Source organism: Catharus ustulatus, chromosome 18 (genome assembly GCF_009819885.2).
Source record: "Catharus ustulatus isolate bCatUst1 chromosome 18, bCatUst1.pri.v2, whole genome shotgun sequence".
Taxonomy (NCBI): Eukaryota; Metazoa; Chordata; class Aves; order Passeriformes; family Turdidae; genus Catharus; species Catharus ustulatus.
The window spans coordinates 4,440,823-4,465,509 of record NC_046238.1 but is presented as its reverse complement, the minus strand read 5'-3'; the positions used below and the strand labels follow the sequence as shown (position 1 = coordinate 4,465,509).

At 45.0% G+C, this 24,687-nt stretch overlaps 1 protein-coding gene across 6 annotated transcripts in view; it reads right to left on the bottom strand.

Annotated features, from left to right (window-relative positions):
- Nucleotides 1–1,832: 1,832 nt before the first annotated feature.
- Nucleotides 1,833–24,687, bottom strand: part of KIAA1671 (KIAA1671 ortholog) — a 64,860-nt gene continuing 42,005 nt past the window's right edge. For 4 of the 6 annotated variants that reach the window (XM_033075726.2, XM_033075728.2, XM_033075727.2 and 1 more), the window contains 7 exons: nt 12,251–12,369; nt 6,957–7,212; nt 5,357–5,531; nt 5,039–5,163; nt 4,676–4,809; nt 4,441–4,523; nt 1,833–4,081 (listed from right to left, as the gene is read on the bottom strand). In XM_033075726.2, coding sequence (XP_032931617.1) covers nt 4,445–4,523; nt 4,676–4,809; nt 5,039–5,163; nt 5,357–5,531; nt 6,957–7,212; nt 12,251–12,369 — 888 coding nt within the window. In that variant the 3' untranslated portion in view covers nt 1,833–4,081; nt 4,441–4,444. Of the gene's footprint in view, nt 4,082–4,440; nt 4,524–4,675; nt 4,810–5,038; nt 5,164–5,356; nt 5,532–6,956; nt 7,213–12,250; nt 12,370–16,593; nt 16,733–23,056; nt 24,386–24,687 lie in introns of those variants that run through there. The other 2 variants (XM_042779830.1, XM_042779832.1) reach the window with 2 other exon arrangements.

Below are 24,687 nucleotides of genomic sequence, written 5' to 3'. Positions count from 1 at the left end.
ACCTCAATTTCCTCTCATCTGTCAGCCTCTTAAATCCCTTTGAAAAATGACTGTTAGAAAATATTTTTTGTTAGTATCTGGCAAAGCTAAACTGGAACTGTAATGGTAGAGAACAAAATACAGCAGCCAGAATATCTTTATTCCCTAGGAAACTGTGTAATACAAAATAGAGGATTTCTATCACACAATGTATCTATTGTGACCCAGACTGACAGATCCTATAAGGCTATGTGGAACAAGATCTGATACCATTTTGTTTAACATGGAATGAGAAAAAAAAACATAAACCACCAGACCTTGGTTCTCCTCATTCTGCTAATCCTACCATAAGAACCAGAAGTTTATTCAGATTATATTTTTGCAATACATTTGTACTTGAGTGAACATTGGAACAGAGCTCACCTGAAGCTCTGGGAAGGATTCACCTCCTCTACCCTCTCCAGGGTGAGGAGAACAAGGCCTGGACTCTGCAGCCCCTGCCAGAACACCCCAAATCCCATTAAAGCTCCATGGAGGTGGTTTCACAGAATCCCAGGATGGTTTGGGTTGGAAGGGACCTTAAAGCTCATCTCATTCTGCCCCCTGCTCCCCCGACCTTTCACCAGACCAGGTTGCTCCAAGCCCTGTCCAACCTGGCCCCAAAAAAGCCTTCACCTCCTAAAAATCCATCTTTAAAAGGAATTAAAGCAAATACCTGGTTTTTCTTCTCAGCACTGGGCTGAAGGGATGGATCCAACACATCCCTCACTTGGCTGCAGCTGCTCTTGCACCAGTGTCCTTCAGGGAGGTGCAGACAGTGAGGGAGCACAGCTATGGTGACAGCTCTGTACAGAACAGTTTTACCCCCAGAGCTGCTTGGGGACAGCAGTGACAGCGCTGGGAGCTCACCCCAGAGGTTCTGAACCTGAGGCAGAGCCACACCCTGTGGCAGCACCCCAGAACTGCCCATCTCCCCCTGAAAAAACACAATTCCCCCTGCAGAAATCAGGGATTTCCTGTTCCAAACCTTTTCAGGTCACACTTTGTATTCCCCAATCTGCCCCATGTGCATTTCAGTTTGCAAATAACTTGTTTGCAAACAAAGAACAGGGTGGGAGTGAAAAGGGATGGGATGTGGGGGTAAGTCCTATGGAAAGTCTTGGAGTGACAAAGCTTGGAGAACCAAACATTGCTTGTTCCTCTGCAGGAAGTGAAAGGTTATGGTGGATGAGGAGCAAATTGAAGATTCCCAGATGTTAAAATGGTGAATTTGAAAACAGAAAAAGAAAAGGGAAGAAATCTACAACAGGGAATTCCAATAAAAAGCCATGGAGCAGCTGTGCAAGTCCCTGGCATGTCACCCAGAGCAGGGATCCCAGGGATCATGAGAGGGGGGCAGGCAGAAAGTGTTCCTGAATTCCACAAAACACATCATCCCACCTTTAAAACCCAGTATTGATCTGCCTTTTTAGGCAAGGAGAAACAGCTGAGGAGCTGTGAAGGGAGAGACAAAGAACTGCCAGGGCCTCCATCACCTTCAGCATCACTTTCAGGACAAGAGCTGATCCAGGAGGGAAGGAACCAGCACATCTAAAGGAACCTTAGAGCTCACTTCCATCTCCAATAAACAGCAGGAAAAAGCACATGGCAACAAAAGTGAAAGCATAAAAAATTCCAAGAAGCATTATTTGGAATTAAAATAGAATTATATAAAGTGTATTACAGTCTGTTCTATCAATTAAGAAGTAATAACATATTTATATATCTTTTATTACAGAGTGATAACCCAAAGAGAAGGAAGTTGATATTTAATCCATGTACAATATAAAGAAATAACAGAGCAGAAAAAACACTTTCCCATTCAACAACATTCTAAAGATGCTCTTTAATTAGACATTTAAGCATTAAACACTTCTCAGTAGTAGGTTAAACTACTCAATACAGTAATTTCAGTGCATTGTCCAAGCAGATGTGGAAATGCAAACACATTCAAGGGCTTTGTGGAAACCTCGTGTCAATCCCCTCAGTTTCCTCAACACAAAGTTACAGAATTTCTGGCCTAGACCAAGAACCAGTAAATCCTCCAACTGCTGGGAACACAACACTGTCACCTGTGCAAGTGGAAAACCCAGCCTGTGTGAATGTTGCAGGGACTTGCCACCATCATCCTCCTCAGCTGCTCAGGCTGGCCCAGGTGAGTGTCACACCTGGGACACACCCATGGAACTCTGGGGTGCTGCCACAGGAATACACAACCCAAAAAACACACCAGGAGTCCCCTTTTCCACCATCACCTAAAGGAGAGGGAAGGAAATCTGTGCAAGGTTTTAAAAGGAGCTGGTCGATGGTGGTGGTCTGCACAAATTCCATCAGAAATCCTGGGGATCACTGCTCCAGGGGGAGCAGAGGGGCTGCCAAACTAACAGTGGCAACAGCTCCCATGAGAAACAGGGCAAAGCAACAGGGAAAAGACTTTTACATCAGACAGATTTCTCCATCTCATCTCCAGGGAGCACAGGGAGCTGCCACCGGAATAAAATCCGGGAGCGAGAGATGTGCAGATGGGATTTGTCTCCTGCCATCCTGCTGCTATTTCCTGCAGACTGGGACTGCAAATGCCCCTCCTGTGACTCCTCCATGAGGTGAATTGGCACATGGTTTTGGCAGCTCCAAGCCTGACAGACAGAGACCTGGGCAGGCCCCGTGGGAGCTGTGCTCCCAAAATGCTGATTGGGAAAAAAAGACAAAAGGAGAAGGAGCTGAAGTGCTGGTGCTTCATGGTCTGTATGCAGAGGAGCCCTCAGCAGGATGTGAGGAGTGCAGCCCAAGGAGCTCTGCCAGGGGAGGAGAGCTCTCCACTCTCCTTTTCCCTCTGTCAGGTTCTGCTGGCTGAGCCTGAGGAACACCTGGAATCACCTCCCTCCCTGGGCTGTGCTGTCGAAGGTTACTGAAAGAGCACTTATCTGGGGCAAGAACTGAGCGTGGCTTCATGGCCATGGTGCTTGGTGGTTCAGAATGAGCATCCAGAGACAGGGAAGATCTGAGAATTAGGGATACCCAAACACCCGTGTGGTCCAGGAGATCTCCACTCCATTATCAGCACATCTCGCCAAAGGAAAGACAGGAAATCATCTGAGAAACTGAAGATCACGTTTAGGTTATCCCACAAAATCAGCATAAAAATAAAAACTCAAACCTGGTATTTACAGATTAACAAATAAAAATATGAAGTGGGACTATTTGAACTGCTATTAAAGTGACATTCAACAATTAACTGGAACCCTGATATGAGTGTAACATCCTCCCTCTTCCCTTCCTTTTTTGTTATAAAAACAGTATTTACATATTTTTACCTTTTTTTTTTTTTTTTTAAAGAGAACTGGTTGACATTATTGCTTGATCCTTTTTAGGAAAGACATTCCAATGAAGCAATTATTCCACATGCTGACAAAACACAGAATATACCACTTCAAGAGTGACAAAAGTTAACATTTTGTTCATCTAAAAATTATCTCCATCTGCCAGGTCAGCAGATCACATGTAAATACAAGCCAATCAAAAATACATTTTACAAAAAATAATCAAGTTTCCTTTTTCAATATGGCAGTAAACATGATTTGTTCTTCCACTCTCACCTTCCACAAATTTCATTCTAAACAGGAGCTTACTATTTGTTCACAAAAAAAAAAAAAGAAAAAAGAAAAATTTGAGTAAAATTATTATTTTCATAAACAAACACAAAGCCCAGCCACATCTCCCAGAGGTGAACACCTACAGAGTCTGTTCCACAGAGAGAGGAGCTCCCTGGATCACAGCACTCCCAAATATTTCTGTTTTCCAAGACTTTCTCAAGTGCTAACCGTGACCCAGGGGTGTTCTCCTGGCAAGCAGGTCTGAAGTGCCACTGTCCCCCTGCCCTGACAGACACAGCTTTGTATTTGACTATGAATTGAAGCAGCTTTTCTCCACAAAACAGGAAGGCACCATGCACAGAGCAGTTGAGGCAGGAAGCAAACAGCAGCAACATGACATGGGGGTTTAGGTTCAGATGAGTTAAGGCTTCTGTTAAACTTCTTTATCTTCTCCTAGTTAGAATCACTGTCTGGAAAGGAAAACAGAAGGAAGGGTGAGATAATGGTCAGGGAGCTGGAACAGGAACCCCTTAAAATGTGTTTTCTGTTGTAGTGTCACCTTGTCATGTCTATTTAATGCATTAAATGCTTAAGAGCTGCCCAGAACTTGTGCTGAAACCTCACAGAGTTTTTAAACTTTGGGAAATCCCAGCCCCAACAGAGTGAGGGTTATGGAAATCAAATTACTACAGAGAATCAGCAGAACTGTGACTGGAGGGGCACTGCCCTGCCTGGCACCAGGGCCTGGCACCCGCCAACACATCAAAGGAAATGGGAGTTTGTCACTGCACACCTGCACTCAGCAAAGCCCCCCTTCCTCCCCAAGTACCTTTTCAAACCTGATTCTCATAATGGCTCTGTCTCTTCTTTGATTTCAGCTCCTTCAGCCACTGAGGAGACTTTTCTTCTGACCTAAGATATACAAAAAAACCCCTCTTTATTCTTTCACTATGAAAACTCCTGACAGAAACAACAACAAAAAGGAATGTACATCTCATTGCATTATTTTTTCCTTGCACCAAGAAGAGCATTGAGCCTTTTCCTGTACGCTGGGATTCTCTCACCTGTCCTCCTTTTCCACACTGGAGGGCAGCACTCTGCTGCTGGGAGTGCCGAGCTGTGCTTTGGGGGATTTGAAGAGCTGAGCAGAGCCGATGTCACCAGTGCTCTCAGACTCCTGTCTTTTCCTCAGATGAGCCTAAATATAAAAATAAAGAAAGGGCTCCTTTTTAGCCAGCATCCAGCCTTTTATTTTTTTGGAATGCTGAAGGGATTTATAAAAATAGATTTATAAAAATAAAAAAATTCCCTGAAATTAATTTGGTGAATTTGCAGGGAATTCCTTATTTGAGGGAATTCCTTACAAAGCACCTTGCAGCTACTGAACTGGTTTATCTCCCACCTAACTGGGCTCTGCCTGAGCTCACCTTGAGGGCAGAGTGATCCATCCCTGGGAACACAGGCAGTCTCTGGGCTTGCACAGATGACCTTGGAGTGTGCTGGACCTTGTCTTCCTCTTCAGAATCTTCCTGTTGCATAGTTTTCTTCTCTTCTGATTAATTGTTTAAAAAGAAAAAGGCAAATAGGGAAAGCATGAACCAGCTTCTCATCTCTGCCTCGTTCAAGAATCTCTTCCTGCACTCTGGCAGGAATGAAGGGCAGTATTTTAAAAATGCCTCTACAAACTCCTGCCCTTGCACCCAGGCTGATCACAAGCAATGGCTTCCAGGGAGCTGAGGGGTTACCTGTGGAATCTTTGAACATCCAGCCATTTTCTGTCTCTTCTGTCAAGGAAAACCTGTTCTCCAGGTCCAGCCCTCTGCTCCTGCGCAGCGAGTGCGACGCGGGCGCTCGGCACCGGCGCTTCTTGCTCAGCTGCACCCGAGTTTTCAGAGCACTGGAGTCCAGGACAGCCGTGTGCTGCAGAAACACACACCTGGGAATGAGCCCCACCTCCTCCACAGTGAAGTCCCGACCCACCTGACTTGCAATCTACCTAATTAAAATCTATGTATTTGCCTGATTATTGTTATTGTAGTTAAAATTGTACTAAAGAGAGTTTATGATGAGGTTTTTGTGGCTAACTAGGTGTAATCCTTTGATCACTCTGGGCTGTGGATATCTGAGTTGTATGAATGATTTGCACTAAATTAATATTAAAAATAGCTGCAATAATCAGGAGTTTGGTTCCTAGAGTGATTTAATGAACTACAGGCCTTGCTAGCCATTAGCCAGCTGAAGGCAAATCCCAAGACTGGGATCTAAAACTACAACTACACAAAATCCCCTTGGAGTGCAGAGCTGCAGCTTCCTGCCAGCCACAAAAACTCAAAGCCACTCACCAGCAACAAGGACACTCCAAGTTTAGTGTCACAGCATTCAGAAAACTTCTGTGATCAGTCATTTCCAACACATCCAATAAGCAGTAATACTTACAGAGCAAATAAAGGAGCTGCAAGTTTATTTACTTGCTTAAAGCAATTTGTTGTTACAGATTTGCCTGTAACCACCAAATACCCCTGAGTCTCCCCTTCTCCAGAAGACGTGGGTTTACTCCCTTTTTCAAAAGATTTCAGGTCAGGAATAAACTACTCATCACACTGTGTTTTCTAGCTGCACTTGGAGCTAATAATGTTTTACAGAGGCATCTTCAGGGACAAGCACAGAACCTTCTGGAAGTGTTCAAACACTGTGTGGATGTAGCACTTGGGGACATGTTAGTGGTGGCCTTGGCAGTGCTGGGATTTGATGATCTCAGAGGGTTTTTCCAAACTAAACAAAGTTCTTGCAGCACTAGACCTCATTAACTGTGTATAGCCAGAAATTCCTGGTCTTACACTAATTACAAGATTCTTCACTATGAAAAAATCCTTTAAAATGCAACTGTGAGTTACTATGGAAAGAAGGCAATTGTAAATAGGAAAAATATCAATGGATGTCTTTATGGCCTTAAATCTGCATGGCTGACAGCACAGCAGTCACTGGTTGTTTGTGGTATTTAATTATGCTTCCAATATTCATCCCTGGAAGTGTCCAAGGCCAGGTTGGTTGGGGCTTGGAGAATCTGGAAAATGTCCATAGGAGCTGAGTGGAACTGAATGAGCTCTAAGATCCCTTCGCACCCAAAGCAGTCTGGGATTCCATGATTGATTATCCAAGGCCAGTAGCTTTATGGAGCCTCTCAGAACCAAACCACCACAGAGACTTAGAAGAACTGTATAGTTTTGATCCTAAACTTTCCAGGCAGGAAAGCAGCTGGGAAAATTCAATGTGAGGAAAGCAGGGCAAAACTGATTGCAAAGTTTAGCAGAAGGACAAACTGAGAGACACAAGACAGCAACTTACATCAATGAAGGAGAAATAACTGCTCTTGTCCTCAGGGAGTGTGTCCCCTGGAGGAGGCAAATCAGTGCCATCAGTGGAGTCCATGTCTGTGCTGGAACGGTCCAGGCTGGTGCTCCTTTGGTCTTTGGAGAAGTCATGGTGCTCAGCCAGGGAGGGCGGCTCTGTCTGCGAGGACAGCGAGGACGGGTGGCTGCCCGGGGGCTGCTTCCTCCCTGCCCCCACCTCATTGTCCAGGGAAGGAGATTCTCCCACAAAGCTGCAACGGGAGCAAAAGGAACCTGTGAGACTTGGGGGCAAAGAACTGCAAGGTTGTTGGAGTCCTGGAAATTGAGAATTTTAGACTTTCTGTGCTGACCCCCTGGAAAACACAGAACTGGGATCACAGGTGTGGTGTTTGAATAGAAGTGTGTAATATCACAGGGTGAAAAATTTCAAATTTAAGGTCTTAGAATATAGTAGTATATAGAAAGCAAGATAGAGGTTTTAGGGCAGAGGTTTTGTCCTTCTTCTTCATGGGTTTGGGTGATCATGGCCTTGGGTGATCTTGTTAATTGGATAGAAAAATCCACATTGTGGGTCACAGGTGATTAGATATTTGGTTAAAAGTAAAAAGAATTTAGGTGTCTGTTCTTAATTGGACCATTTGGCCTTAAAAGGCCTTGCAGAGAATGAGACACATCTCCATTTTTGGCTTGTTAGCTAGAAGTGCTGCAGAACTCACTGTAATACAGATAAGAATTAATAAACATCTGAGTCTGAACAAGAAATACCATATCTGGTGCATTCAACCCTCACCCTGGCAGAAAGAAGATAAAAGTGATACAAGGCCAGGCTGGCTCACACAGGTCAGCAGGAGTTAAACAGAAATTTTGAGTGCCAGCAGCAGGGTGTGGATCCCTGGCACTGGCACAGCCCTCACCCCTTGGATTCACAGTGTGGTGGGGACTGGGGTGTGTTTCAGGCAGCCAGAGAATTTTTTCCTTCAGGAATGCTGGAGCTGAAGAGAGCTGGGCAGCAGGTGGCAGCCTAAGGCAGGGCTCCATGGGCTCAGAGCTTTCTGAGCCTCGGGAAGGAGGGCAGCAGCACCTGCTCCCTGCTGCTGGGATGCTCCCAGTTATTCCTGCAATTCCCACCATGGCCTGGACAGGAATGAAAGCTGGACAGTTGTGTCTGCTTTTGTCACAAAGGCTGGAGTAGTCCTTGAAATAGGAAGACTCTGCTTGAGCTGTCTTGTTTCTAATTCACAGCTTGAAAAAACCCCAAAACCTAAAGGATTTAGCTCTGATTTTTTTTTTTCCCCTCTTTATAAAAATCTTTTATCACTAAGCACCACTTCTTGGGCACATAGCTAGGAAAGCTGTTCTAAACCTAAAAACCCACATCTTTTAAACAATAAACCTTAGTATTTGCTACAGCAATCCCAGGAGAAAAACCCTCAGGAGTTTAGTGCTGGATAACAGCATTCCATCAGCAGCAGCACATGGTACAGTGTCCAGTCTGGCAGAGCAGACACTGCCCAGGGTTTCCAGCACACAAGCAGAGGGAATGCTGCTTCCCTCCTTCACCAGTGGGCCCCAGGATAATTAAAAATGGCACTAATGAGCTCTGGGGGAAAAGTTTTTTGTCTAGGATTTTTGCTTCAAATGACATTTTGTGTATCTGCAGCATTAGGTTGTGGAAAAAGGGACAATCTGCAGGACCTTTCATGGAAATTAAAGGGTGTGTTGAAAGGATCCTGCTGGATTTGCACATCTCCAAAAAGTCCCTTCCCTGCTGCATCCCAGAGCTGCAGCTGATACAATGCACAGAGGTTTTTAAAACTGAAATACCTGAGAGCAAGATGTGACAGAAATCCAACTGAATTAGCACTGATTGGTGGTTCCTCATTCCCAAACCTTCCCAATGGATTTTCCTTTGGGGTTCCTGCACAATTGGAGCCCCATACACCAACCCCTGTGGCACAGCTCATCCCCAAACGTGGAGTCCAAACCCTGTTATGTGCAGTGGATTCTTTCCAGTGAACAGAAAATTAGGGGAGAAAATTCCCTTCAGAGAAATGAAATTGAAGCAGTATTTTCAGTTCTCATTACTGAGATATATCATGCACCTCTTTCTATGACTTCATTAAGATTTCAGGGTTTGTGAGCACATCCATGAGCTGCCCCAATGTTCCACAGGTGCATTTAGAGACATTTCTCTGAGAATCATCCCTCAGATGGAGCACACAAACCCAGCAGGATGGTTATCACAAGGAATAAACTGACAGCAATCCTCACTCTCAACTGCAATTAAATTTAATTAGTTTTAGCAGTGTATAGAGGGCATAAAGAAGGTGTTGCTTCAGCCTGTGAAATGAGGAGTCAGAGCTGTATGGATCCACCACCTAAAACCAATTATTTTCCTGTAAAAAACAATAATTTTCCTTATGAAGACTGTTCTAAACTAAAAGAGTTTTTTCTACAGTGATAACTTCGAAAAGCTTATTAAAATACTTGAGAAAAATTAAAAGAAAATCTTCTAGATAAACTAAGAAAAATCCAATTAACATTTCCAAATTGGAGGAGATGGTTTCACCTCTGTGCCTGAAGTATCCCAAGGAGTTACTGGCCAAAGCCCACTGGAACCAGCCCAGAGGAGCTCCTTACACTAATTCCAGCAGTGATTCAGTTCTAGAGCAAAATACTCCTTCCTTCACCTTCCAAAAGCTCATCTAGGACAAGAACTGTGTTCATCCTATTGCCATGTTGGCTTTTGCTTTCAAAACTCCCTCTCTCTCCCAGAGAAGATGGAATCACCACCCCTGGAAGTGTGCAAAAGCCAAGCAGAGGTGGCACTGCTTGGTTTAATGGGATTCAGGGGAAGGTTGGACTCAGTGATCTTGGAGGGCTTTTCCAACCTTAAGGACTCTGGGATTCCATGAAGATGAGGTCAGAAGCACTAATGGAACACTCCTAAAATAATCCCTCCGTGGCTCCAATACTGGGAAATGCCCCAGCCTGGAGGTTTCCCCAGCACAGCAGGAGGCTGTGACACTGTTTGGACCCTGTGGGATGTGACACTGTGGGGCTGGCAGGGGAAATGCTCCGAGGGAAGTGAGCCAGGCCAAACAGGAAAACTGAACCATCAACATCTCCTGGGAGTTCCTGCCTCCAGCTGGGCTGAGCAGGAGGCACCAAAGGCAGAGCCCTGCTCAGAGCACCCACAGCAACACCAGGAGAACATCCTGAGCTGCTCCTGGCAGGGACTTCATCCAAAATCAACTGCAGACAAAAAGCACGTTCAATAGATTCCAGCAAGACATCCATTATTTAAAAGTACATTAATCTCATTTCTCTTCAAGTGCCTGAATTAATCCAGCAGTAATTCCCCTGCAATGAGCTGTAAGTCAAAATAAAGCAGAGCAATGGGGTGGCAAAATGCTGAAGAGTCTTTACACTGTCACCATCATACCATAAAAAAGGCAAAACCTAAACATTTCTTGCAGTGCAAACAAAATTGCAGCACATGGGATTGAGTTCAATCCTTCAGTGAACCGGAATGTTTAGGTGGAGCTGTTCTAATCAGGATGGATGGATTGAAATAACTCTCCAGTGCTGTCTGCCCTGAAGCTGAGACAAGCACCTTTGTTAAGAAACTGATCTCAGAAATGTCTGCACCATCCTGGAATCCAAGTTAATTTTACAGCAGCCTGGCTGTCACTGTTGGCACTCACTTGGCTGCTGAACCTCGAGCTGGTCGTTACCCTGATTTCATAAGCAATAAAATATTTATAACACACAGTTCTCAAGTGCAGAACAAACCAAATGTAATTGACATTAATGTCTGCTGTAAGATCCCAACAAATATAGCATTAAAAACCAGCTCAAATGCTATTTTCACACCACACTGAGCAGACAGGACACGAGTTCAGGGTACATCAAGCTGTAATTTACACAACAGGTGTGAACTATAAAAAAACCTCACACTTTGCTGCTCTAGGTTTATTTCACTAAATCATTCTAAGAACAGAAAAGCATCAGCAATACTCAATATCAGTTTCACTCAGCTGATACTCCATTTCATCCTCCACTTCACCACCAATAAAACACTCAAGAGTTTGAGATGTGGGCATGGAGAGATGCACTCTGTGTCACCCACCTGAGGCCCAGAGTCCCTGCTCCAGAGGGATTTTGCCATTCAGCCCCCCAATAATATTGTTAAAGGAATGGCAGATGTTGGAATGTGATAACAGAGGCTTTTCTGAGTCTCTCAGAGAGAGAACAGAATGTAAGAACTGAATTAAAAATCTTTAAAGAAATTAAATTGCATTAAGTCACACAGACATGAAATAGAGGTGGTAAGTTTTAGTTTTAAGTAGAAATATTAAGTTGCATAGATATAAAGTAGAAGTATGAATGTTAGTTTTAAGTAAGTAAAAACATGCTTTAAGTGCCTTAAAAAGCAAAAGCTTTAGAATCTAGTGTTAAAAACAAGCTTTAAAACCAAGTTTTATAAACCCATAACAATCCCAACAGGCAATGACAAAAAATCAAATTTAAAAACAAACAGAAGTGTGCAAGAACAGGGCTTGGAGCTCTAGCAGAAGGTGTCCCATGGCTGAGGGTTGGAATGAGATGATCTTTAAGGCCCTTCCAATGTGGACCATTCTGGAATTGTGGGATTGTGTTGGAACCAAGAGACCTGGAGTTTTTGAGCTTCCTGTCACTGACCCCCTAGAGAACACTGCTTTGGACCTGAGGCCTTGGAAAAGGCTTCTAAACCTGAGTGATGAAATTAAAATCATGTGGTCAGTGTGTAGTTAAATAGCAGTGTGTGCTTTCACATGGTAAAGGGTTTTAAATTTAAGGTTTACAGCATAGTAATAGGTATGGGACAAGATGGAGGATTTTGGGTGGTGTCTCTTTTGGTGTTCATCTTCCTTTTTCATGGTTTCAGGCAGTAGTTTCTGGTTAGACAGTGTCACACTGAGGGCCATGGGAAGTTAGTCATTGGGTTAAAATGATAAATGATACAGATGTTAATTCTCTGTTGGACTGTTTAGCTTTAAGAGACCTTGCAGCAGCTGGATCTGTCTCCATTTTGCTCACTTCTAGCAGGTGGCTCAAAGTGCTGCCAAACTCTCTGCACTTTTTGATAAGATTTAATAACCAACCACGCCCCAACACAAGAAAATCCATTTCCTTTGTGTATTTTTAAACCCTGGCTTTGAGTGAGGGCAGAAGAGACTGAGACAAACCACTGATGAAGTGGTTAGAGGATTGCAGCAGCTCCCCTGAGCCCAGCAAAGGCCTCACCTGTCTCCGCTGTGCCGCTGCTCGTTCCAGGTGCCGTACTGGCTGTCGGGCTCCTGCACCAGCGTGTCCGTGTCCTTCGCCCCTGGAGGCTGCCTGGAGAAGCATTGCCTCAGCTGGTCCTGCAAAGAAACCTCCAGTCAGTGCTCCAGCCCCTGGATGAGGGATTAACAGGTTTTGTTGGCAGTAATGGGTTGGAATCTGACGATTAAACTTGGCCGAACGGGGATGAATTTAAACGCGAAGAACTCGGAGCGACAATTCCCTGTACGGTAATTCTCTGTATAGGAGCTCTCTGTAATTGTTTTCCTGGGCAAATAATGGATTCCTGACTCCCTGGTTTCAGGAACTCCATGCTGCTTTAATATTGCTTTTATCTCAGGTTGCACAGAACTTCTCAAAGCACCTATGCAAGCACAAGGAATTCTGCTGGGAATGACATTTCATCTCCTCAAGCACAGCAGGCAAACATCAACTCCACTGCTCTTTTCCTGAGTTTAATAAAATGATCCTTTCCTTTTCTTTTTTTTTCAAGCTTTCTTTGGAAGACATTCAAAACAAAATGCATAAATAAAAAGTAAATAAACACAGGGCCAGACACAAAAAGCCTTTTACAAACTGATGTAACATCCAAACCCAAGGCAGGACAGACCACGGAGGGTTTGTTTTGTTTTACTCTGACCTCTCCTTTCCTGACTGTTTTTATTCCATGGATCTGCTGCTTTCCCAAGAAGGAATGAGTGGAGCCCAGGCCCTCATCTTTCCAGGGAGAGAAGTGGGTCAGTGCTGGCACCCCAGATTTGCAGCACACCAATGTCAACCCAGCCCTGCAGTTGTGCTGAGTTATTCAGGGAGCTCCAAGAGTTGCTGAAATCCTACACTGGGAGCAGATAATTAACTGTTGGTTCCTTTCACCTTCATTACCCTGAACAAATACAAACATGGCTTTCAGCTCCACATCAGTTTTGCTTATCAAGATTTTATCTGACACCAAATTACATGGTTTTCCACCTGCCCTTGGAAAAATCCAAAGATTTTTCTCTCTTTGTAAGTACCCCCTGAGCAGAACACATTGCTGGGACAAGAACACATCTCTTTCTCTTTAGGCAGCACACACAAAGTAACAATAATTAAGAAATCCCATATTTCATATGTAGAATTCCTTCAATTTTGGGGGGAAAAAAAGAGATTGCATATTTATTTGTTTCCTCAATTTTGTACACCTAAAGACTGCTACCTTAAGACTATAAAACCATTAAGGATAATTCAGCAGAGCTGACACCTAGCTACTGAAGAAGTCCCACAACACTTCCAGCTCTCATAACCAGTTCTTATTTCCCAGTGGCCACAGCCACTCTCCAGCCCTGTCGTGCTCTTTGCTGCTGACAAAGTGTTTGTGTTTTAATGTAAAGAAAATACAAAAGGCTCCACCATTTACTCCAACCATCACCATGCATCTCAAATTAAAGACCAAGTTAAATTCTGTTTGCCATACTCAAGTAAAACTGGCTCAGTTTGTGAGTTACACGGAACAGACTTTTCCTGCAGATGTTCCTGGTTCTTACACTCCCTATAATCATAGCATCTTTAAGGTTGGAAAAAATCCTCAGAAAGATGGAGTCCAACCTATCCTAGAGAGATGTCTAACTAGAGATCTGTACATGAATGCCTGGAGGCGAGTTCAGCTCTTCCATTTCCCAGTCCATGCCAGGTACAAGATTCCAAACGCGAGCCAGGCACACGCTGCTTCCAGCACAGGAGACAGCCTGCTATTTCCTAGAAACCACAGGGCATTTCCTCCTGCTTGGCTTGGCTCTTATGTTTTGCCTTCCACAAATTCCCTCTGCAGCTTCCCAATCCCATGATTTGCTCCAGGGACTCCTGGGCTCAGTGGTCACAGCACCTTTGCCCTTCTAGGAAAGGCATAACAAATATCAGTGGCTCTTTTTGCTTCCCTCCCAACTGCCCGTGCTCATTCTGGGTTGGTTTTTTCCACCTTGTTGCTCATTATGAATTTTTTCAATGCCAATCCCACATCATGAGTCACCCCACTCATATAATCAATTTGTACAGTATTTTCCACTTTACAACTAAAGCCCATTACCTCTACACACGGCACCATTTTATTTGCAATCACTCCCATTGTTTCTACCAGAAATCAGAATAAAAAGCTAAGGAACAGAACAGGAGCAGCAGAGGAGCAGTTTTTGTTGTGCTGCAGTGGGGAGCCCTTGTTTACACAGTGCTGAGTTATCAGGGCCCTGGGGGCTGTACAGGAGGGGTGTGGACAGCCCAGATAAAAATTCCTCAGCAGCCACAGGGGTCAAGTTTAGATGCAAAAAACATCACTCCTCTGAAGGCTCAGTAATACCTAACATTTATATACACTGCTGGCCAGAATGACACTGTTAGCAGAGTCATTTCTCTGTGCTAAACCCAAAACAAAAAAATAGAAAAAAATTATGCATTGAAAAAGAAATAAAATTACTGCTTCCAAAGAAATTGTGAAGTTCAATACAACAAACAAAGTCGAAATGTCAGGAATAAAACACTCCAGACTCTGTGAAATCTGGAGTTCTCTACATTCTAAAGACTTTGTTATATTCAGAATCATTATTTCATTTTGTTTCTGGAGGAAGCTGCTTATTTCAAGATGATTGTGTCCCTTCCCTGACAGGCCCTTTCAACACGTACTTTTTAAGGTGCCAAATGATTAATTGGAAAAAAAATAAACGTTCTCTAGGTACCAAGCACAAAAATAAGGAGTGGGAAGAGGAGCTGATCCTCTCCTTGGCTGGTGGAGGAGGTGTTGGCTGGGGGCACCGAGGGTGGTGCAGAAAAGCAATTTATAACCTGTGCAGCAGCTCAGAGGAGAGGGGGTGCTGAGGAAGGAAGTGACAACAAACCAGGAAGATTTTCCTTGCCAGAAGGAGATTATTAGCAAGAATGAAGAATTTTAGCTTTTCTTTTGAAGATCTCTTTTCTATCACTGTCACCACACTCGTGAAAGACTCAAGGCAGTCAACACACGAAGCCAGGCAAGGTACAGACATTTCCTCCATAAATAGAATATTCAGGGAACTGCCAAACCACTCATTCCAAAGGAAAAAGCAGGAAAGAGGGGTCTGGTGTCTTTTCAGCACAGAAGATAAACTCACATTAGAACTTTTCTAATTTATGATAACAGAAAAATCTCCCAAATCAAATAAAACCCATACCTGATCCAGGTTTAAAATGCTGTAATTCCCCAAGCTTTGATCTTTAACTTCCCAATTCTTACACCAGGAGTTAGGGGGGAAAAAAACAACTTAATTTTTTTATAAAATAAAGCAACTGAGCTGTGTCCTGCTTTGCCTCTGGTTCTTCTAAAATGAGCCATTGCAATTATGCCTCTTTCAGTCCACCCTTGGAATTAAGCTGGGCTTGGCTACAGTCCAGGCTGATTACTCCTGCAATTTCCATTCCTGAAAACGATGCACACACAACATTGGTCCCACCAGCCCCAAAATTACCCCGACTCTGGGTCAATGCAGACATTTATGTGCAAAACTCTCCTGAACTGATGGGAAATGAAGAGCTGGCACAGGAGGAACACCAGCTCCAAGAGATCTCCTGAGTCAGAAGCTGCACAGACAGTTTCAAAAATATCTTTGTTTGCCAAGGAGCCCGAGACATCAGCCAGCCAAAGTGACAGCCCACAGCTTGAGTGTGAATGTTCAGAGCTAAATTCCACTGGCATGGATTGGGTATGAAGAGGAACTGCACAATGGAAGGAAGTTTTGACCATCTGCCTGGTTAATACACAACTCAGAGAAAAAATGGTGTTGATTTCTTGAAAAGGCCTGCTTTTCTTTTCTTGGTTTTTTTTTTTTTTCATTTCTCCTCTCCTTACTTTAATTAAAGAAGGAAAAATGTGGTCAAATTGCCCCTTCAGTGTGACACTGCATTTTAGGAGAGCTCACAAGCCCTTACAAATCCCAAAAGGTATTCCAGCTGCAGCACGCCAGGAAGACAGCCATAGACCTCCACTTATTCATATTTTATAATATTATTTTGTAGTTGACTCTGTTTTGAATGGGATGCTGAGCTTGATGAGCTCCAGAGCTTTATAATCTAAATTATTCTACAATAATTCTAAAGATTCTAAGGACTCAGAGGTGAACTACATATTTTGGAGTACTAACAGAATTATCAGAATATAAAATCATATTGAAACCAACCAACACTGAAAACCCCACCATAATAAGAGGTTGTATGGGTCACAGACCACAGATTTTAATTTGGAAATACCCAAATGTCAAGACAGCAAGTGGGAAGAGGATCCCAGGATTTCCATCTGTACTTACTATGCATCCAATGAATGCTGCCCATAAGGAGTAAGTCATGGCTCCAGCTCCTCTTAATTCCCAGCAATCAGGTGGGATTCAGACTGGTGAGATCAGCCAACCCAATGCTTTAATTAATTGCTGAATGGACTCAGAGCCTCAGGGAACGTTCCAGGCTGAGGCAGCACCTTCTGCTCCCACCCTCCCTGCTGCAGCCCCAGATAAAGAGTTCCAGGAACTGCCCAGCTGAGCTCAGGGATGAGTTACAGACCTCCAGCACGAGGGAAGGCTCCCCAGCCAGCACAACAGCCTCAGACAGCACAGCCCCATCCCTGGAGACCAGCCCCAAGAGCAGGGACACAATTAATGGAATGAATCCATCTCAGAGCCTCCAGGGCTTTACAGCCCATCACAGCCACCTCCAGGGTGGTCAGCAGGTGAGGAGAGGGCAGAGAGTGCCTGTGGTGCCTGCTCTGGGGAGTGTCCAGCTCTGGGGTCACAGCACAGGGAGGACATGGAGATGCTGGAGTGAGTCCAGAGGAGGCACTGAAGGTGATCAGAGGGATGGAGCAGAGAATTGTTCAGCCTGGAGAAGAGAAGGCTCCAGGGAGACCTTACAGAATCTAAAGGGGCTCCAGGAGAGCTGGGGAGGGACTTTGGACAGGGAGGAATGGCTTCCCACTGACAAACTGTAGGTTCAGATGGATATTAGGAAGAAATCCCTGCCTGTGAGGGTGGAGGGGCCCTGGCAGAGGTTACCCAGAGCAGCTGTGGCTGCCCCATCCCTGGAAGCGTCCCAGGCCAGGCTGGACAGGGCTTGGAGCACCCTGGGCTAGTGAAGTGTCCCTGCCCATGGAGGGGTTGGAATGGGATGAGCTTTAAGTTCCCTCCCAACCCAAACCATTCCATGATCCTGCTGGCCCCAGCACATCCTGGGCTGGGCAGGACAAGCTGGTTTGATGTGAAAAACTGGAGCTGCTGCTGCTGCTGAATGCACAAGCAACGCCTGGAGAAACACACGTGTGCCCCATGTGACTGTGAGCACTCACACACCACATTTAGCTCTCTTAGATCCTAAGGAGCTCCACTGCTCTGCTCAAAAATCTTTTAAATAATGGATGTTTCCCTCTCCCAGGGGCAGTGGAGTACGTTCCAGTCCCACAGTACCAAGCATCTCATACATACCATCAGCCCTGACAGCCTCCCTGTTGCTATGCAACCCTGGCCTGCCTCTCCATATGAGTTTTCCCTGCCTCTTCCACAGGGATACATCTCCAACCACCAATTACAGCCCTGATGCTAAAGCCTGACAGCATTTCCCTTACGAAACAGGAGTTGTTTTTAGAGGGTGACTGGTCTAATTTTTCACCTTTCCATTGCTTCCCCATTGATGCACAGGACTGAATTCCAACCCTCTCTCCCTGGAAAGGCACAGCAAAAATTGCAGCTCCAAGAGAGCTGGGGAGGGACTTTGGACAAGGACGTGGAGGGGAATGGTTTTAACTGGCAAAGGGCAGGTTTAGATCAGATATTAGGAAGAAATTCTTGCCTGTCAGAGTGGTGAAGCCCTGGCACAGGCTGCAGCAACAAAGAGAAACCCAAAGTGTACCCTGCATCGATTCTGGCCACAACAGAGAATGTGGTCAAATTAATGCAGATGAAGTTGGTTTTGCCAGGGATCTGGTTACCATCATGCAGTGACATCAGCTCCCTGCCCCTGCAGTGACTCCTGGTGCTGTTATCCTCCTCATTCCACAGAGGATTTCAAAGACATTTGAGAGTTTGTCATTTTTTCTGTCCTGCAAATCGAGCTGCTCTGCTGTGAACACTCACCACACACCTCAGGTGGTGCAGGGCAAGGCTGAAGATGAAGCAGAGGTCGACTCGATGTGCAAAAAGCAGAGGAGAATCTAATTCTAAATATAAGCCCTGCTAGGGCTGAGTGAGCCACAAGAGCACTTCCTCTGAGAGGTGGGAACATACAACACCACAGCACAGCAGAGCAGCTAGCTGGGAACATCTTTAAAACCTCTCCTATAGCATCAGATTAAATTTCCTTTTCAGCCTCAGGCAGTCAAGCTGATAAGGAATGAACCCCTAAGAAAGCCAAGGCAGCAGGAAGGAGCCAGAGGCTCCATCAGGAAGATCCTGAGCAGTGAGAGGGAATCCAGGCTCTCCCCAGGGCACGTGTAACTCCCATCAGTGTTAATAAAACCTGGCACCAAGCGTGGAACAGGATCCCTCGACTTCAACACTGCAGGAGACACAAGCCAGAACAAGGCAATTTCATACTGGGGTGCCAAGGAGGGAATAGATTTGCTTTTTTTGAAAAGCTGCATAGTTGAAATCAACACCTCCTACTCGAAATGCTGCATTTCACAGCTCTTCTGCACAGTTAACGTCTCTCCACATGAGACACAAGTTAAACTTCAAACAAACATTCCTGGGAAAAGAGTGCTCGTTAGCTTCAAGCCTGGAATGGAAGATGTACAGAAAGTGATAGGATTTCCTGACAACAAGTGAATAACAAACATGCTCGTTTCAGCACACAGCTCAGGAGATGTTTTAGGAGACAGCAGTCAAAACACACACACAGTCACCCCCCCAGAACCAGCAGTGTTTCCCAAATCTTTCACAATATTACCAATTTCAATAAAAGTGGATTGCCAGAACAGGGAGGCTGGGAGGGTGTGAGGCCCTGGCACAGGGTGCCCAGAGGAGCTGAGGCTGCTCCATCCCTGGAAGTGTCCAAGGGATAGTGCAAGGTGTCCCAGCCCATGGCAGGGGTAGCACTGGAAAATTTTAAGCCCCTTTTCAACCCAAATTCTTCTGGGATTCTATGATTCTGAGGCTTGTGTTCAGAGAAGCTATCACTTTTTAAAAAAAAAAAAAAGGCAGCAAGGTAGAGCACAAAATATCACCTCTAAATTCATTTAGGCTATTTTTTTCTTGTTTAAGAGCACGGTAAAAATCAACTCTTTGCAGTCAGCCTAAGTGAAACCACAGAGTAAAGTAGTTTAAATAATTATTCCTGTCAAAAATAACGAGAGAGAACAACAAAGGCAGCTACCAAATGCCCATCACTGTGGGTTTCTGGCCCAGATTTATCTGCCAGCTACGTTCATGGCCTGTTAAACCAAAGAGAAGTTATTAAGAATGAAAAAGCAGGAACTGTTTCAGCACTGGCCCTTGTATCTTCATTAATTAAACTGAACAGCTTCACTCCTCCCCCCAGCCCCAAACAAGACAAACAACTCATTTTTAAAGCCTGCTCACTGCAAACTTGCTTCCCCCTACCCTAACAGCTCCCTGGGAATTTAAAGATAAAATTTAAAGATTAAAATTCCATTTACTGATAGTACCAAAATATTATTTTTGAGAAGAACTCACTGTGTTCTCAGTGAATAGTAGGGCAGAACAATTCAGCAACTACTCACTGTAGGGCCTGTACCTATTCCAAGTTCAGAACCAAAGTGCCAGCTTGTAGTAATTTCTCTTCACAAATCGTTTGTTGAAGGATTTTCACCACAAAGGACAAACTTTTTGAAGACAGAGCTGGGTACAACATAACAGGCACTGCAGATCGAAGCTCTTTCAGAAGCAGAGACACAGTCCCAGGTGTGGAACTCAAACCAGGACCCTCACCTGCTCCAGAAGGGGATCCTGTTCGAGGGGGAAAGGCAGAGTCCAGCAGCTCTCCCCAGCAACAAGCTGTGCAAGGTTAGAATGAAACATCTGGGAAGATTCATAAAAACTAGGATGGGAATTTCAGCCTCTAGCAGGGAAAGGGCTGTAGGACGCAACAAAAACCTCCCTGCACATCTGGGACATGCATCAAACAAATCACTTCCATCTTCATTTTAGAATTAAAAACTGAATCCAAACTAAGTAACAGTGATGCTGCTAGATGAATTTGGAATAAAAACATTTTCTTTGATTGTCCAGTACACCAAAAGCAAACCACTGCTGAATGCACTTTGGTGTTATTTTTAGCACGTATCAGAGCAAGTTAGGTAAAGCACATCGACCGCACTGAGCCCCAGAATTCATCTTTCCTGTTCTGTGTGAAACACCTCTGAGGTTTTCCATGACTTTTTTTAGCAGTGTAAGTGGAGCCAAGGGAATCAAGCAGCTTGCCCTGGTTTTATTGTATGGCAACAAACCTCGAGACCTAGAACAGTGCTGGCTGTGAAACCAGATCTCACACCTATAATAGAACCATGACCCATAGACCCTGATTAAATCAGGGGCCATGTTTAATGCATGTCTCTCTGCTCCTCTTACAAAGACACCAAGCTGATGACATGAGATGAAAATGGACAATTAACTCCATCAAAATACCTGAAAGAAAAATCAGCTTCTATTTAAAAAGGTCTCGCTGCAAAGTAAAAACTTCTGCAAGCTCAGCTCTGGATTTGCAGATGTGAGGGTGATGAAGTTTACTCACACTGACTTAAATTGTGCTGCCTGAGTTGAATTTGGACAGCTTTCTGTGCTTTACATGATGCCAAGTTCTCCACCAGTAGCCACCAGTGGCAGCAGGGAAGGGAGCTGGAAGGCCCTGGCTGTGTCAGGCAGGAATTCAGGAGCACAGCTGCTCCTTGTTTAAAAACTCCATCAGCCCTGAGTGACTGCTCTAACTACAGCAGCACAGAAGTCAGTCTACGTGAATTACACACTGTTTACTCATTCCACAGTGTTTTGTAGCACAATGTCAGTAGTTACTGTCAGTAGACAAGACCCTGTTGCAATCAGGTAAAAAAGTACCAGCTCCAGGTCTGTACTCACCAGTCATTTGCCACAGACACAATGGCACCAACCACAAACTTCTTGGAGTGCTCAGACCTTAAGCTGGAGCCCAAGTGAAACCAAATTCACACATAAAGCCAAGCACAAGCAAAATTCCTGCTGAAACAGAGGAACAGCAGCTCCAGCACTGTCACCAGTGACTTAAGTGAAAAGGTCACCCTGTGTCTCCTGATTTCTGCTCTGTAAGCAGAGCTGTGTAGGACAGCAGAACACTTGTCCTCTGCAGGTTTCACATTCCCATTTTTCAGCCTTCTTTTACATGAGTTGCTCATTCAGATGATTCCAATAAATCTAAAACACCAGCTTCAAAAAGAAGCCAAGAGAACTTCACCATGCTAACACTGTAACAGTGGTTACCAAATATTTTCTTCTTCATTCTTTTGTGCTTACTTGACACTATTTTCTTTCCCAGTCTGTTCAAACAGGACATGGATAGCAAGCTGGGACAGAAATGCTCTACCCAGTGCTGATAGAGAGCACTGGAAGGAGCTGTATTCAAACACCACACCTGCCCAAGGAATGCAGCGTCACCTGCGCTCGTTCCCTGAGCAAACCCCGCCAGAGCTGCCTGTGTTTACACTTCACAGTGAGTAACTGTTTTGTTTAATAATAATAAAAAATAAACTAAAACATTTTAGCCACTTCAGAGAGTTTGGATTTACCCACATGTTGGCACTGAAGCATGGGGCCCCTTTCCACACAACTCAACCACAGTCACTGGTCAAACATTGGGCTTAAATCACCAGTTTCAATTACAACTCAAACTATTGGTTTCAGCTCCTCTCCATGAAATAAAACAGAATAAACCAGATTTGCTTCCCTTTCACTCCCTATCAACCTTTGCTGCTTTGCAGGATGTGCCAGAACTACAATTGGGGGTGTCAATAATGGTCAGGAGGATCACAGCTTTCAGGAAACCAGCCTCTCCTCCACCTCTTTGCCATGCCATGTCCTTCCTGAAAACAACCTGGAGACCAATGGAAAAGGGTGGGAAAGGGCTCTGTCTGGCACAGAGCTGTGCAGAACCAAGAGCTCTTCACCCTTCCTTTGCTCCCAGGAATTGTACTCCATCTGCCACACCACAGCCTTCACAAGTCATATTGACCCTACTGCTTCCAGGGCATGACAAAGTAGGAAGCATTCTGAGAAAAAAAAAAAAAAAACAACTATTTTTCAGTAAAATAAGGAAATAATGATCATTTACATTGCCTGCACAGTGACAGCACTTCACTCTTCTTCTTACAAATTTAGCTTCAGGCATTATTTTACTGGAAAATCACAAATACTGAAGCAAACCCAAAGCTGGGCTGGCCTGAGCTAGGGAGCCAACCAACACCAGCCCAGTTTCAGTTCAACTTTCTAATTTCAGACCAATACATGTCCTACCTCACTGTGTTGCTTCAAAACGAAGCACATTTTTCCCATTCCCCAAACCCTGATTTTCCCTGGCAAATGCAAACATCCACCTGCTCTGCAGGAAGAAAGCAGCTGGGAGCAGACAGACAGACAGCACTATCTGGAGGTGTTCTGGGGGTTGTTTTTAGATGGAAAAGCAGACAGGAGGGAGGTTTTGTGACAGGAGGGAGCTTTTGTTAGGAGATAAAATGCTGCAACAAACCCAAGGGTTTGCACTGAGTTGTCTCCCTTGAGGGTGTCAGAAAGGTGCATTGCTTACAAGCTCGGGTGGCTCTGAGCTGGGCTGCCTCTTCCTCAGAGAGGAAAACCTCTGCTGACTCCGCACTGAAAACCTTCGGAAGGACTCTCTGCTCCGGGATGCAAAGTGCCTGAAGGAAGAGGTTCTCTTGAAGGGAGTCCTGGTGCCACCTTCCCCTCCACTCCTCTCATGAGCCACCGCAGTAGTGACTAAATTTAGTGCTTCCTGCAAGGATCTCCGCACTGTGCCCATCCACTGGGTCATGTGAGTTTGTGCCACTGTCAGTTTGTCTCCAAGGTAATCCATTTGTGTTTTTTTTTTTTTCCAGCAGAGATGAAATATCAATATTCAGTAGCAATTAAAATATATTCTCCTTAACAACCCTGATTTATTTTGCGAAAAGTGATTCCGTGTATAAAGTATTTCCGGCTAAGGTAAACAGCATTGCACTATCACCCTCAGCATATTCCTAAAATTAAATAACCAAAGATGTGACGTGGGAGATTGGTATTTGTCAAGTAGGAAAAAATAAAAGACTTTTCCTACTTACAATCGGCTTTGCAGAGTTCCATCAAAATATGTTTAATTCAGCCATGTTAAAGAGATAAATCAGTGTTTAAATCCTGACACAGTCACTTGAAACGAGTCCATTTGCAAGCAGAGAATTAGGCTCTTATTCTCTCATTCCAGAGCAGGAAAAGCAACTCCCTTATAAAGCCAAGTTTTTGCTTTGCTGTAAATATCAGAAGGATAAAACAAATCTTATTCTCCTGGCTCGGCCACTCAGCAGGTGAGAGTACATTGACCAAAGTTCTGGTGCTCCTGTACAATCCATTTAGCAGCAAATCGATTCGATCTTCTGAACAATAAATCCAGATTCTTCTCAGCAAACTCTGCAGAAAGGTGTCAGCAGCAGAATCCCCTCCTCAGCAGCCCTGCTGCCATCCTGGAGCTCTCCCCTGGCACAAGTGTGGAGCGAAGCTGAAAGGGAAGCGTGTCCAGCCTTCCCCGCGGGACTCAGAGCCTGCCAAAAAAGCTGCTGGATGACATCAGCTCCCGTGCTTGCAGGGGGGCTCTGAGGCGAGGGACAAACGCAGCAGAGTGTCCCCACGCCTCCCGGAGCAGCTCTGGATGCGCACAGATGCTCGGAGGCTCCCAGGCTGGCTCTGCCACGCTCCCGCCTAAGGCACACGAGGTTAAGGAACAGCAGAACGCTGCTGCTGCTGCCTCTGGAATGCTGATCCCTCCTCTCCCTGTCCCTGCCTCGCCTGTGCTCCGGGGAGGAAACAATGAGGAGGTGACCAGAGCTGCAGAGGTCTGCCCAAGGAAGGATCTGGGCTGGGCTTTATTCTAGTACAGGCAGGGTTCCCATGGCAACCGGGGAACAGCATCTGCTGGCTCGGGAGCAGGCAGGAGTTGCACAGATCTATTGGAATGATTCATAGTTCGCGTACGTCACGTGGATTTACTGATTTTAACCCTTCCTGGGGAACGGGGCTGTGCCAGGGAATGTGTCCCACCTGCAGCAGAACATTCCCACCGCCGTGGGGTCACTCCTGCAGCCTCCTCCTGCTCTCAGCTCCTGGGCAGTGCCAGCACCTGCACCTGCTGCACGGTGCCACTCGTGGGCTCCAGGGGGACACGGCGCAGGC